Below are 14554 nucleotides of genomic sequence, written 5' to 3'. Positions count from 1 at the left end.
AGATTGATAGAGACACAGAGAAATAGAGATAGATATATTTAAAAACAAATCAAGTCCCAGGGTCTGCTGAGACCAAGCTGCTGTAAAGCACCTTGGGCAACAGCTGTCAACCTTTTCCCTTTTTAAAGGGAAATTCCCTTATTCCGAATAGGATTCCTCGCAAGAAAAGGGAGAAGTTGACAGCTATGACCTTGGGAAATATGTGAAACTGGGTTGAGTCAGGAGGCAGCCTATGCACTTGTTGAGCCACTCAGGGCAGTTGCCACACAGCCACTTCCATGCACACGGCGGCCTGGTTGTTGTCAGATTGGCTGGTGCCAACTTGCCCTCTGTCTTCCAGGGTCACAGAAAGGGGCAAGCAAAACCATTCATGGAAAAAAAAGAACATAGTCTTCCTGGATGCTAATGGTGGAAAGGACTATGAGGCGCTCCCTGGTGCCTGAGTTTCTCTGTTCTTCCCCCCCATACCCTACAGGCGGTGTCCCGCCAGCTGACTACACAAAGGTCATCATCACTTTCCGGTACCTCTCCCAGAAGCTCTTCATTTCTGTCTCGGTTCTCTCCAGCGTGGGTATCCTGTTGGCCATCATCTGCTTGGCCTTCAACATCTACAACGGGCACGTCAGGTGGGTAACCCTCAACCTACTTAGTCACCCACTCATCTGCTGGCAGAGCTATGGAATAGCAGCTCAGCGAGTCATCTGCACCTGAGGAATTTGTGCAGCTGCTCCATTCAGTTTTTAGAAGTTGGATTTTGTAAAGTCGGGGCATGGTGGGAAGCCTTAGAAGCTGAGAAGGGAAAACATGGGAGGAGTACCGTATTTTTCGCTCTATAAGACACACTTTTCCCCCTGCAAAAATTAAGGGGAAATCTGTGTGCGTCTTATGGAGCGAATGCAAGCTCCATGGCTTCAGCGAAAGCAACACGAAGCCCCCGGAGCACAGCAGGAGCGCTCCCGCTGCGCTTCGGAGGCTTCACGTTGCTTTCGCCGAAGCCAGGAGAGCAAGAGGGATCGGTGTGCACCGATCCCTCTTGCTCTCCTGACTTCGCTTTGCTGGAGAGGTGCTGTGCAGCTTTCCCTCTCTGCGCAGCGCCCCTTCAGCGAAGCGGGAGGAGAAATGGAAGGGGCTCCATTTCTCCTGCTGCTTCGCTGAAGGGGCGCTGCGCAGAGAGGGAGAGAAATTTCTTTTCTTGTTCTCCCCCTCTAAAACTAGGTGCGTCTTATGGTCTGGTGCATCCTATAGAGCGAAAAATACAGTATATTTTGATCATGACGTCATGCAGATGCCTTATAAAAAGTGAGCTAATAACATGCGAGGGTAGGTTCCCAGTGCGGATACAGATCCATACATTTTCCGAGAGGACTTGGCATCTGTCTTATCCCCCTATGCAAGACTCTGTGTTAGACACCATTTATCCGACACCACCATGGCTCTTGAGGATGCAAAGCCCGGACGACATACCTTTAATCTGTTGCTCCCCATAATGTGAACAAACACAAACCCCTGTGTTGCAAAATGTGACAATCTACAAAAATGCAAACGCAACACGCTGGCTAATAGCTGTTAGTAAATATATAATATATAAATATAGATTGCTGGAAGAAATATCAACAACCTCAGATATGCAGATGACACAACCTTGATGGCAGAAAGTGAGGAGGAATTAAAGAACCTTTTATTGAGGGTAAAAGAGGAGAGCGCAAAATATGGTCTGAAGCTCAACATCAAAAAAACGAAGATCATGGCCACTGGTCCCATCACCTCCTGGCAAATAGAAGGAGAAGAAATGGAGGCAGTGAGAGATTTTACTTTCTTGGGCTCCATGATCACTGCAGATGGTGACAGCAGCCACGAAATTAAGAGACGCCTGCTTCTTGGGAGGAAATCAATGACCAACCTAGAAAGCATCTTAAAAAGTAGAGACATCACCTTGCCAACAAAGGTCCGTATAGTAAAAGCTATGGTTTTCCCAGTAGTGATGTATGGAAGTGAGAGCTGGACCATAAAGAAGGCTGATCGTCGAAGAATTGATGCTTTTGAATTATGGTGCTGGAGGAGACTCTTGAGAGTCCCATGGACTGCAAGAAGATCAAACCTATCCATTCTTAAGGAAATCAGCCCTGAGTGCTCACTGGAAGGACAGATCGTGAAGCTGAGGCTCCAATACTTTGGCCACCTCATGAGAAGAGAAGACTCCCTGGAAAAGACCCTGATGTTGGGAAAGATTGAGGGCACAAGAAGAAGGGGACGACAGAGGACGAGATGGTTGGATAGTGTCTTCGAAGCTACAAACATGAGTCTGACCAAACTGCGGGAGGCAGTGGAAGACAGAAGTGCCTGGCGTGCTCTGGTCCATGGGGTCACGAAGAGTCGGACACGACTAAACGACTAAACAACAACAAAATATATAATTGGTATGGTGTCATTCAAAATATAGAAATATACAAATAAGCGACTTCAAAATAATATATATACAGTGGTACCTCGGGTTAAGTACTTAATTCATTCCGGAGGTCCATTCTCAACCTGAAACTGTTCTTAACCTGAAGCACCACTTTAGCTAGTGGGGCCTCCCGCTGCCGCCACACGATTTCTGTTCTCATCCTGAGGTAAAGTTCTTAACCCGAGGTACTATTTCTGGGTGAGCAGAGTCTGTAACCTGAAGCGTCTGTAACCTGAAGCATCTGTAACCTGAGGTACCACTGTATATATATCATACAACACATCTCACAAAATATACAAGCAACTTCATAATGTGGGCATCGAGGGCAGCCTGGTTTAGATCCTTTCTGATGCAAATCCCCGCTTTAGGTCTCTCACACCTTCCGTTCCTTCACAGATACATCCAGAACTCACAGCCGTACCTCAACAACATGACAGCCGTGGGTTGCGCACTGGCGCAAGCGTCTGTCTTCCCGCTCGGACTGGATGGCCTCCACATCAGCAAGGGCCTCTTTCCCTTTGTTTGCCAGGTACATGATAGACTCTCTAGAGGTCTGGGGCATCGTCTGTTGGACATAGACCTCCCAGTTAGATCACGCATAGGGCCGTTTCTGAGACCCGTAGCTCTCTTCTTTTTCCATCTTCCCCTGGGATAGAAGCGAGAGCTCCCCATGGAAATTGATGGACGAAATCCAAGTTTTGACATAGCAACACTCAGGCACCAATTTGCCTCCTCCCACCACTGAAAAAAGAGAGCAAAGGGTAGCAAGCAGTGGAGGATTTGATGCGCTTTCTAACTAGGAACCTGTTGGAAAATTGATTCCTTTTTTAATTTTAAAACACGTTTAGAGGTATATGCATGCAACTCGATGGAGTGCAAGGTTTCCGCTCCAAGGACCGTTTTGGGTTGCAAAACCAAACTAGCCTCAACCCTGCCGCTGAACTACATTGCAAGGCTGCTGTAAGATACTCTCTTTCTCTTCTTTTGCCACACCCATTCAGTCAAGAGCATGGGAATATTATTTAGCGGAGCAGACAGTGTAAAATCTTCATTGACCATTGAAGCTTAAGTAAAGTTGGTACGTCCTGCTGTATTTTACCAATGGGGAAAAGTAGGTGGCAGTCTTGACGCTTCCATTAGAGAATTGTAAGCGATGGCCTCCAACTTGGATGGCTTTGAAAGAGGATTAGACAAATTCATGGAGGACAAAGCAATCACTGGCCACTAGCCACAATGGCTATGTTCTGCCTCTACTTTATTAGAATCATAGAGTTGGAAGTCTTCTTCTTTGGCAATCATTCAGAGCCGAATAAGATTGTCTTCTATAAACACGGTTTTAACAGTGAGTCCGTAAGTGACTGTGGAGGCCAGTTCTGGATCCACACGTCCTTCCACAGCAGGGACATTGGTTTCCAGGCGTGAGCTGATCATGGTGTGGATTTGCCAAGCGTGGCTTCCTCTTAGCATGCTTCTCCCTTGCGTCCTGAGTTCAAGTGTCTTCAAAGCCCATGACACCTTTGGTAAAGGCTGTTCTCCAAGTGGAGCGCTCGCAGGCCAGTGTTTCCCAGTTGTCAGTGTTTGGCGCTGTGGTCTAAACCACAGAGCCTAGGGCCAATAAAGGGAGATGAGTGCCGCAACCCCAGAGTCGGCCACAACTGGACCTAATGGTCAGGGGTCCCTTTACCTTTACCTTTATTGTCTCTGTATAATATTATAATACCAGAAGCATCACCTGTTAGGAGGGAAATGGCTGGAAGAGTCCAATCTCCCATCTGACCACTTCTCCCAGCCTTCCCTGATCTGCTGCCTTCCAGAGGTTTTGGACCAGAACTGCCAGCAGTCTCACCCAGCTGTGCTGCCAGAGGTGGACAGGAGTTGTGGGCACCATTTTGGGGAAGGAAGACCTCTGCCGTATTTTAAATTCTCAATCCCACCCACTCAAGTTCCATGTGAATTTTGCAAAACTGGCTGGGTTGTGCTGCTGTAACGCACCATCTATTCCAGTCTTGCTCACTGCTGTTTTGATTTCCCTCCCATGTTTCCTCTGTCATCCTCCTGCCTCTTTCTCCGCCTCAGGTCTGGGGAACCTGCATTGGACTCCAACTCCCATCAGCGCCCAGCATGGCCAAGTGTCATGGTTGATGGGAGTTGTATTTGGAAACATGCAGCCTTAGATAAACCTCCTTTCTTCGAGGTTTGAAAGCCAAGGCTGGGTGGCCATTGGTCATGGATGATTTAGTTGAGATTCCTGCACTGCAGCGGGTTCAACTAGAGTGACCCTTGGGGTCACTTACAACTCCTCGAAAGATTCCACCAAGGGTGTCTCCGAAAAAATTTACACATCACTTGGGAAGACAGACAAACTAATATCAGTGTACTGGAAGAAGCAAAGATCACCAGTGTCAAAGCAATGATTCTTCAACATCAACTTCGTTGGACTGGTCATGTTGTGCGGATGCCTGATGATCGTCTTCCAAATCAACTACTCTATTCCGAACTTAAAAATGGAAAGCGTAGTGCTGGTGGTCAACAAAAGAGGTTTAAAGACTGTCTCAAGGCAAATCTTAAAAAATGTAGTATAAAGGTAAAGAGACCCCTGACTATTAGGTCCAGTTGTGGCAGACTCTGGGGTTGCGGTGCTCATCTTGCTCTATAGGCCGAGGGAGCCGGCGTACAGCTTCCGGGTCATGTGGCCAGCATGTCTAAGCCGCTTCTGGCGAACCAGAGCAGCGCACGGAAACGTCGTTTATCTTCCCGCCAGAGCAGTACCTATTTATCTACTTGCACTTGACATGCTTTCGAACTGCTAGGTTGGCAGGAGCAGGGACCGAACAATGGGAGCTCACCACGTTGCAGGGATTTGAACCGCCGACCTTCTGATCGGCAAGTCCTAGGCTCTGTGGTTTAACCCACAGCACCACCCACGTCCCTTACCGAGACAATAAGCTGGGGTAAATCAGGGTTTTTTGGGAGGATGGGGGACACAGAGAGAGAGCACCCACCCACTGAAGCTGCATTTTAAAGCCCTCTCCACTCTAGACTGGCAACCACATGGCTTTTCCATCCAAGGTTGCCTCCATAATGTCTAGTTTGTCTCTGTGCTGCAGCTTTGTGGGAATGTCTGGCAGTTCTTGGATATGTTGGGCCAAATGTGGCAGTGCTCTTAACCATGCTCTTCTGTTGCTGTTTTGGGCTCTCCAATCCACAGGCTCGTCTTTGGCTCCTGGGCTTGGGCTTCAGCCTGGGCTACGGCAGCATGTTCACCAAGATCTGGTGGGTGCACACGGTTTTCACCAAGAAAGAAGAGAAGAAAGAACGGCGGAAGGTGAGGCGCTTTGACGTGCTTTACCATGCCGCCAGAGACGAACTGCCTAGCAAGGATGAGGGAGCCTGTGTAGCCCTTCAAGGGTGGCTGGACTACAACTCCCATCATCCATGACCCTTGGCCATGCCGGCTGAGGGCTGATGGGAGTTGGAGTCCAACTCAGGTTCCCCCTTCTAGTTGCGTAGCTTTCAGAGGTGTAGCCATGTTAAGTCTGCGCTATGGCAAAACCCAGCAAATAGTCTTTTTTCACACTTGATCTTAGCCAAAAGGCCAAGAAGCGATACAAATAGTCTTTTTTTTAAGCACGTGAAAGGTTCATAATTTGTTTGTGGCATAAGCTTCTATGGATGGATGGGGGGGGGGGTGTTTTTGTTTTTACTTTCCATTTTGTGCTTTTATCCTGCATTTTTATCTTGTGAACCACCCTGAGATCTCTGGATAAAGGGTGGTATATAAATTTAATTGATGATGATGAAGTGGGCTCTAGTCTGTGGATGTTTCTGCTGTAATAAGATTTGCTGGCCGCAAGACACTTTGAGGTTTTCTCTTTGAAACGCCATTATTTATGAAACAGTTGTGACTGGCTAGATGGTGTGCGAAGATACCTTGGGAGCATTGGGCGAGAACTATGCATGCACCATACCTGTAAATCGCACAGCTTCCGCCAAGAATCCTGGAAACTGTTGTTTGTTAAGGCTGTTGGGGACCATGGCAGCTATGTGAGAGGCAAACTATAGTTCCCAGCATTTTATGGGTGGGGGCTTTGGGGGTGATCGCAAGACCGAAGCCACCTATTTCAGAAGAAACCTATCTGAAATCAACACCACCCCTCCCTTGTTTTGGTCTCAGAATTGCTAATGCAGATTATGGTTGCCTACTTCATATCTGGCAGGTGTGTCTCTAGGTTAAAGGCTTTTGGGTGGAGCGGTTCATACAATATAGCGAATCTCAGGTGTGCCATAGAGGGGAGCCTCTGTGCTTGACCTCTGTGAATGTTTTTTGCGTATTCTGGAACACCCCTTTCAGCTGACTCAGGGCGCTCCCCGTCTTTTGAGCACTCATTCTGATTAGTTAGCTGGGAGATTAGGTGACATTGGGCGTCGACTGAGTGTTCATTCCGAATTGTGTTGTTGTAAACAAAAATTGCCCTTTTCCCTTATGGGGTATCCAAGAGCCCATATAGAGTCCTTACATAGGTTCCCTATTGGCAGGAGAAAATAACAGAGGCCAACCAGAGAATATTGAGAAGCAAAGCAGCTAGTAAGCTTGATCTTTATAGATCTGTTGCAACAGGGTGCTCCCCTCACCCGCAAGAGAGAGGAGGGACCCAGAAAAATGCCGTGCAAGGCCTTATAAAGACTTTTGAAATTGCCACCCTGTAGATCAAGACCACCCCCAGAAACATCATACATACATCACAGGAGGGGTGTAACCTAAGACCACCCCTCAGATACATCACACCTACATCACAGAAAAGGCAGTCTAAAACAGAAATTTGAATATTGTTTTTCTCCTGTTGTTGTTTATCTCCTGTCTGGCAGGTTACTTTTTTTTAAATATTTTTTATTAACAAACCAATCAAATCACATTAGTTCCAAATTAAAGAGCCAAATTTTAAATTTTTGTTGGGGGTACCCATGCTTCGAGCTCAGAAAGGCACGTTACTTGATTGGTCTGGCAGGTTACTTGATTGGATTGCCTGGGGAGCCCACCATTCTTTTGTAGTGATAAATACTTAGTTCCCGGGCCAGGTCACAGGCTCACACCCTATTCATATCTTAAATGTGTCCTTAAGACAGAATTTGTGAGGAAAGAGACAATGGGGAGGTTTCCCACTTTGACCTTTCAGAGAAAACATTTGGTCAGTTTAGGAATCAAAATGGTTCCAGGTTGGCCTTCCTGTGCTGATCTATATATGTGCTTGGTTGGTACACTTATGAACATTACCATATATCTAAGACCATAAAATTCCTATCACAGTGTGCAGGGGGGGTAGATGGCATTGCGTCAAAGCAAGCGTTATCCCACATTTCCCACTGATTTTCCCACCACTTTCCTTCTCAAAAAAACAGCAACGCCCAACACTGAATGGCAACTTAAATTGGCAAAAAATGTTCAGCTTGCAGATTTAACGTATAGAATAAGAGAACGAGAAGAACATACGATGAGAGAAAATTGGAAAATGTTTATTGAGTATACTATGGGGGGAAACTGTGTACACTTGAAAACGTTGGCAGCATTAAGATAAATTCAACAGTGTAAATAAGTTTTGACGGATGTAATAATGTCTTTGTAAAATATGCAGGGATTTATGATATGTAAAATGAACCATGGAAAGAGAAGGAGGGAAGTCCTTGATATTTTAAGGATGTTTAAATGAGTATTTTAAATTGTAAAACAGAAAATTTAATAAAAATTATATACAAACCCCAACCCTTTGGGGAAGTGGGTTTGTTGCACAAGGTCTCCCAGGCAGCTATAACTGCACAACTTGAGCCAGCCACAATGGGACTGAATCCCACCCCCAAAGAACAACCGTCTGGAAGTGCCCTCAGGCCTCTTGTTCCCTCATTCTGTCTTTCCTCTTTTCTTCCAGACTCTGGAGCCCTGGAAGCTCTACGCCACGGTTGGGCTGCTTGTCGGGCTCGACTTCGTCATCTTGGCCATCTGGCAAATTGTCAACCCACTGAAACGCACCACAGAGGTAATGCCCTTGCGTGTGGCTCTCATGCTGGGAGGCTTAAATAGCTTGCAGGGCGATTGAACACAAGTCACATCCACAAATACACAAGGTGCTCCGTGCCCAGTGCTTAATTGGTGACAGAACCAAACTAGGAAATCAGTTTTCGGTACAAGGCCTTAATTACTATTATTTATTTGACTTGTATACCCCGTTTTATCAAAAGATTCCAGAGCAGTGTACAACATTAAGAACTCATTTTACGGAGAAACAATAATAAAAACATAATAAAAGGCATAATAACAGACAGCGTAATAATAAAATAATCATAACAACAGTCCGCCCAATTCCACAGCTTTAACAGGCCATAGATTATTTAATGGCCAAGAGGAATGTTTTCGCCTGGTGCCTAAAGGTATCTAATGATAGCACCAAGCAAGCCTCTCTGGGGAGAGCATTCCACAGATGAGGAGCCACCACCAAAAAGGCCGGTTCTTGTGTTGCCACCCTCCAAACCTCTCGGGGAAGGGGGACATAGAGAAGGGCCTGAGATGACAAGTGCAGAGTGTGGGTCGGTTTGTATGGGGAACGGCTGTCCTTAAGGTATTGAGGTCCTGTAAGGCTTTATAGGTCAAGATCAGCACTTTGAACTGGGCCTGGAAACCAACTGGCAGCCAGTGCAGTCGGGCCAGGATTGGTGATATATGCTCAAACCATCATGTTCTGGTGAGCAGCCTGGCCATCTAAGAGCCTTTCCCAGATGCTGGACTTCCAGCACCAATCAGCCTCTCCCAGTGTGAGCAGCGGGCAGGGATAATGGGAGTTGCAGTCCAGCAACATTTGAAGGGCGCCAGGTTGGGAAAGCTGGCCCAGTGCAAAGGGTTGTGCTACTGCTGCTCAGCCCTCCCCCATCCCTTCCACCCCCTTCCCATTTGAAGTCCCGTCTGCAGAACACAGTGATCAGGGGAGTGTGGCAGTCTTTGAGGTATCCTGGTCCCAAGCTGTACTGTAGAAGGCTTTGTAGACCTACACTAACACATTGAGCCTTGCTGAGTGGCAGCAACCAGTGCAATTCTTTCAGCAGCTGCATAATACGATGGCAATATTCCGTCCCGGTCAGAAGTTGAACTGTTGCATTTTGCACATAGCTGTCAAGCGTCCCTTATTTGGAGGGACAGTCCCTTATCCCAGCACTGTGTCCTGCTGCTGTCCCTTATTGATGATGTCCCTTAGATTTCCTGGGTTTCAAAGGAAGCAGCTCCTCTCCCTCCCTCCCTCCCTGCCGGCCAGGGAGGAGGGAGGCTCCAACTGTGTTGTTTGGCTGCGTTGCTCACCCAATAAGGAGTCTAAGAATGACTGGGGGGGTGGAGCTTGCATGCCTTGTGCCGATCAAATCGGCCTCGTTGCCTGGGGACTCGCCTTTGCTCAGCGCTTCCCAGCGGAGAGGTGACGGTGGTTTTCCTTGCTGTATCCCATTTGCCGGGTTGCTGCGCTGTGGGAACCACCGCTTGAGGCTTTGTTTGGCTGCTGGCTGGGCTTTCTGCCTTTGGCTTGGAGGGGCTCAGAAGTTGAACATACCTGTGCTCCGAAAATCCCTTATTTTGGCTGCTGATCCCTTATTTTCGAGGCTGCTGGTCCCTTATTTTCACTCAGTGCAGCTTCCAAGTCAGCCTCAAGGACAGCCTCACATTGCAGTCACCCAGTCCAGGGATTAGCATGGACAATAAGGGTTAGGCTGCCCTGTTCCAGAAATGGCTGTGGTTTTCTTACCAGCTGAAACAGGCCGAAGGCAGCCACCGAGGTCGCCTGGGCCTCTAGCGGGGATTCCACAGATGGATCCAGCACCACCTCTATGAAGCTGCTCCTTCAGGGCCAGAGTGACCCCGTCCATAGCAGCCAGTTGACCAATGAGCAGGGCTCAGGAGTCGCCCACCCACGGAACCTCCTCCTTTCTAGGACTCAGATTCAGTTTCATCCAGATCGCCACCAAGTGCTGGCACTGGTCCAGGACTTCTCCCGATTCAGTTGCTACGCACAAATGGAGTTGGGTAGCACCAGCGTACTGATGACCCCTCAGCCTAAAGTCCCAGGTGACCACTCCCAGCAGCTGAATGTATGTATTAAATAGCATAGAGAGCAGGATCCTGTGGACTGAAAAAATGGAGAGGAATAACCTCAGGTTACAGATGCTTCAGGTTACAGACTCCGCTAACCCAGAAATAGTACCTCGGGTTAAGAACTTTGCTTCAGGATGAGAACAGAAATTGCGCACCGGTGGCGTGGCGGCAGCAGGAGGCCTCATTAGCTAAAGTGGTAGCTCAGGTTTCAGGTTAAGAACGGACCTCCAGAACGAATTAAGTTCTTAACCTGAGGTACCACAGAGTGTACACAGAGTGCCTTTCTGCCACCCCCGAGCAACTGCAGCTTGCCTACATATATTTCAGAGTTGTGGAACAGGGTGTCCAATGCAGGCGGCAAGGTTCCCAGCCACACTTGACTCTCTTTTGAGGACAGAGCATTGTTTATTAAAACGGAGCTGACAGGTTTGTCTGTTTTTGCAGTGGAAGAGGGCAATGCTATACTCACAGTAGGCAAATTGTTCTGTGGAGTGCGTGACCTTACAGGAAGGGCTGTAATGATGGTTTTCACTAATAAACATCTACGTGCACACTTATCCCGAGCTGCAGACCTGGAAGAATCTTCCTCCACCTCCCATTTTGCCTCTTGTTTCCTGCTCTCTCTCCCCTCCACTACCTAATCCTAACTGCTCGTTCTTCTCCCACATCCTCACCAAAATTTCCTGGCTCCTTCCCACCCTAATAATCCTGACTCCCCTTTTGCCCGTCTCTCATCTGTGTGTCTGCTTCTTTCTTTATCCCTCCCTCCTCCCTGACACACGTAGGGTTCCTGGCAAGACATCCCAAGCGGACAGCAGTTTTAAGATGTTTGTCGAAGGATCGGTTCAATCTGCTTTTTAAGAATTTACAGCTGTTGCTTCATGTTCTGCGCACTTTGTCGCTGGCACACAAACACGCCCCGCTTGCTGCACATGGATATTCTCGTAACCATTGGTTTCTGACGTGGGACAACCTTCCTGGGGAATTCCCAGGTGGAACTCCCGTGCGTGTGAGAATTCTAGAACCGGTTAAAGTTCAGGGAAGTTTTTAATGTATGACATATTAGTGAATTTTTGGTCTTTGTGGAAGCCGCCCAGAGTGGCTGGGGAAACCCAGCCAGATGGGCGGGGTACAAATAATAAATTTATTATTATTATTATTATTATTAGTAGTAGTAGTAGTAGTAGTAGTATCATAATAATAATAATAATAATAATAATAATAATAATAATAATAATAATAATATCTTTATTGTCATTGCCCCCTCTCAGGGACAACGAAATTACTTGACTGCTCCATAAAAACACTAATTAAAACAATACAGTATAGTACAGCAAGGAAGATTAGATGACTTTCAAAGTCCAGGCTTCCCATTCAGGGCCGAGATCGCTCTGGAGAAGAAGCTGTTCTTAAGACGGCTCGTTCTTGTCTCCATCGTCCTGTATCTCCGTCCCGACGGCAGGAGCTCGAAGAGACAGTGACCAGGATGCGATGGATCTTTTACTATGTCCAGTGCCTTCCTATGGCACCTTGTGGCATAAATCTGCTCTAAGGTGGAAAGTGGGCAGCCAACAATTCTCTCTGCTGCCTTAACAACTTAACATCATCCTCATTATAATCATCATCATTATTATTATAAAGTGACTCTTGGGTCCTCCACCTGCCATCACCACCTTTCTCTACAGGCAGACATTCTGCAAACCTGGGATACTTTCAGTTGATTACTACCTTCTGAAAGCCTTAAAGGGGAACCTCTTCCAGCCTTACCTTACGGTGGCAGTTAGGGGACCTTCCTTATATTTGTGTTTTTGTATTGTAGTTTACGTTGTGAACCGCCCTGAGGTCTACAGATGCAGGGTATACAAATTTATTGCAGTTCTACCTCGGAAGCCGAACAGAATCCGTTCCGGAAGTCCGTTCATCTTCCAAAACCAAGGCATGGCTTCCGATTGGCTGCAGGAAGCTCCTGCAGCCAATTGGAAGCCGCGACGGACGTTTGGGTTCCAAAGAACGTTCACAAACCAGAACACTCACTTCCGGGTTTGCAGCGTTCAGGAGCCAAGACGTTTGGCTCACAAGGCGTTCGACTTCCGAGGTATGACTGTATCACATTTATCAAAACCCAGGCTGGCATCTTAGAACTGAAATGGACGCAGGAGGTCGATGATACGTTCTCCCTATGGTCCCCGCTACACACTTTAATACAGCTGGGGAGGCACACTGCAATTGCAATTGGAGCACCAATGCTGGGAGAAGGGGTGTTTCCCCGATCTAAAATACCCCCCACCCCCGGAAGCAGCTTTCGGAGCAGCAGTGGAGAGTGGGCAGGTATAATACCACCACCACCCCCCGCAAAAAAAATTGTGGGCCTAACAACTGTTTTACAAGATGATTTAGCTCAGGGGAGCAGCACAGCAGAATGGTCCATTCTCCACAACCACTGCAGAAGCATCCCACCCAGTTAGGGGGGAGGGAGTCAGGCAGTCCAATCACAGATCTGGGGAAGGGCCATGGCTCAGCAGGTAGAGCATCTGCTTTGCATGCAGAAGGTCCCAGGTTCAATCCCCGGTATCTCCAGATAGGGGTGAGGGTGCCCCTTGTTTGAAATCCTGGAGAGCCACTTCCAGCCACCAGCGGTGTCTGTTGCCCTTTTGGACTGATAGGGTAGAAAGCAGGGAGACTGACAGTAGGTGGCGCCAGAGCCGAGGGGCAGAGCCCACCCTCACTGGTAATGAGACAGCAGGCTGGTGGGGCCAGTTGAGAGCAGACAGAGGTTGGTGGGACAGTGTACCAGTTCCCCCCATGGACCAGCCTGCACTGCAGCCCACCCAGTCGAGAGCTAGATGGCCCAATGGACTGATTCACTATGGTAGTTGCAACACTGGCAGTGCTATTAAAGTTCAGGCATCTCTATCTGACCAAGCGTTACAAGCAGTTATTAGCAGCGGTTATGGCCAACGTGATGCAAGAGGGACAACCTGGAACAAAAGCAAGTCACCAATAATTAATCTGTCAAAGGCCGAGGCTTGCGAACTTCCTGATTCCAGAAGGGTTAGAAGTTTTACAGGGTTTTGTGTTTGCAGGTATAAAGATATGTGCTTACAGGTATCTGTGGTAAGACCAGCAAAGGGAGCCCTCTCTATAGCTGCACCTCCCAGGAGAGGACATTCCCTAAGCCGTGCCATTCACTAGTGTTTCTTCACTACACATCTTCAGGCAAATTCTGAAGGCACACCTAACTTTGCCCAGTTCTTTGGCACCTGAGATACCAAAGGTTGTCCATGCCCGGCTTGAATTGTGGTCCCTGGAGCTGGATAAAATTGTGTGTCTGCTGCTAGAAGACCCGTCATCTCCTCCTCAAACTCAAGCAACAGCTACACAACGTTTCTCAGCCTCCTAGATAGTCGTTGGACTGGGAATGTCTGAAATCCTGGAGAGCTACTGCCAGTCTGTGCAGACAGCATTGAACTAGATGGACCTATGAGCTGACTCGCCATTAGTTCACCTACCCCAGCATTATCTACATAGACAGGCAGCAGTTCTGCAGGGCTTCCCAGCTTGGAGAAGCTGGAGAACCTGGGAACCTTCTTCATAAGAAGTTGGTGCTCTGCCATTGAGCCATAGCCCTTCCTGAGGTGTGTGGGGGGCTCCACAACTGTTCTTCTCATTTGTTCTATAAGACATGCCCCCTAAAACCCTCGAGCAACAGCTACACAACTTTCCTCAGCCTACTGCTGAGGACCGTGAGTCAAGCAAGGCCCACAGGATTCAGAAGTTGAGATTTGAGGGCAACCAATGGCCAAGATGAGGAAGCAGCCGTGGGGGCTTGGAATGTGACATCTCAGTGTTTAAGGAAAGCCTCCTTGCATTCCAACCCTTCTGGAACCAGGAAGTTTGCAAACCTCTGCCCTTTGACAGATAAGTGATTAATTACTGGCGAGTTTCTTTTGTTCAAGGAGTCTCTCTTGCATCACGTTGGCATCTGG

The 14554-nt window shown here is 47.8% G+C and overlaps 1 protein-coding gene across 1 annotated transcript in view; it reads left to right on the top strand.

The window, feature by feature from the left end:
• GABBR1 (gamma-aminobutyric acid type B receptor subunit 1) overlaps positions 1-14554 on the top strand; it is a 172191-nt gene that overhangs the window by 143508 nt on the left and 14129 nt on the right. The window contains exons 16-19 of the mRNA XM_083600595.1: positions 476-626; positions 2843-2975; positions 5655-5771; positions 8368-8475. Of these exons, the coding sequence (XP_083456721.1) occupies positions 476-626; positions 2843-2975; positions 5655-5771; positions 8368-8475 (509 nt within the window). The remainder of the gene's footprint in view (positions 1-475; positions 627-2842; positions 2976-5654; positions 5772-8367; positions 8476-14554) is intronic.

Source organism: Podarcis filfolensis, assembly GCF_964270895.1.
Source record: "Podarcis filfolensis genome assembly, chromosome: 2".
NCBI lineage: Eukaryota > Metazoa > Chordata > Lepidosauria > Squamata > Lacertidae > Podarcis > Podarcis filfolensis.
This window is presented reverse-complemented; position numbering and strand designations above follow the sequence as displayed.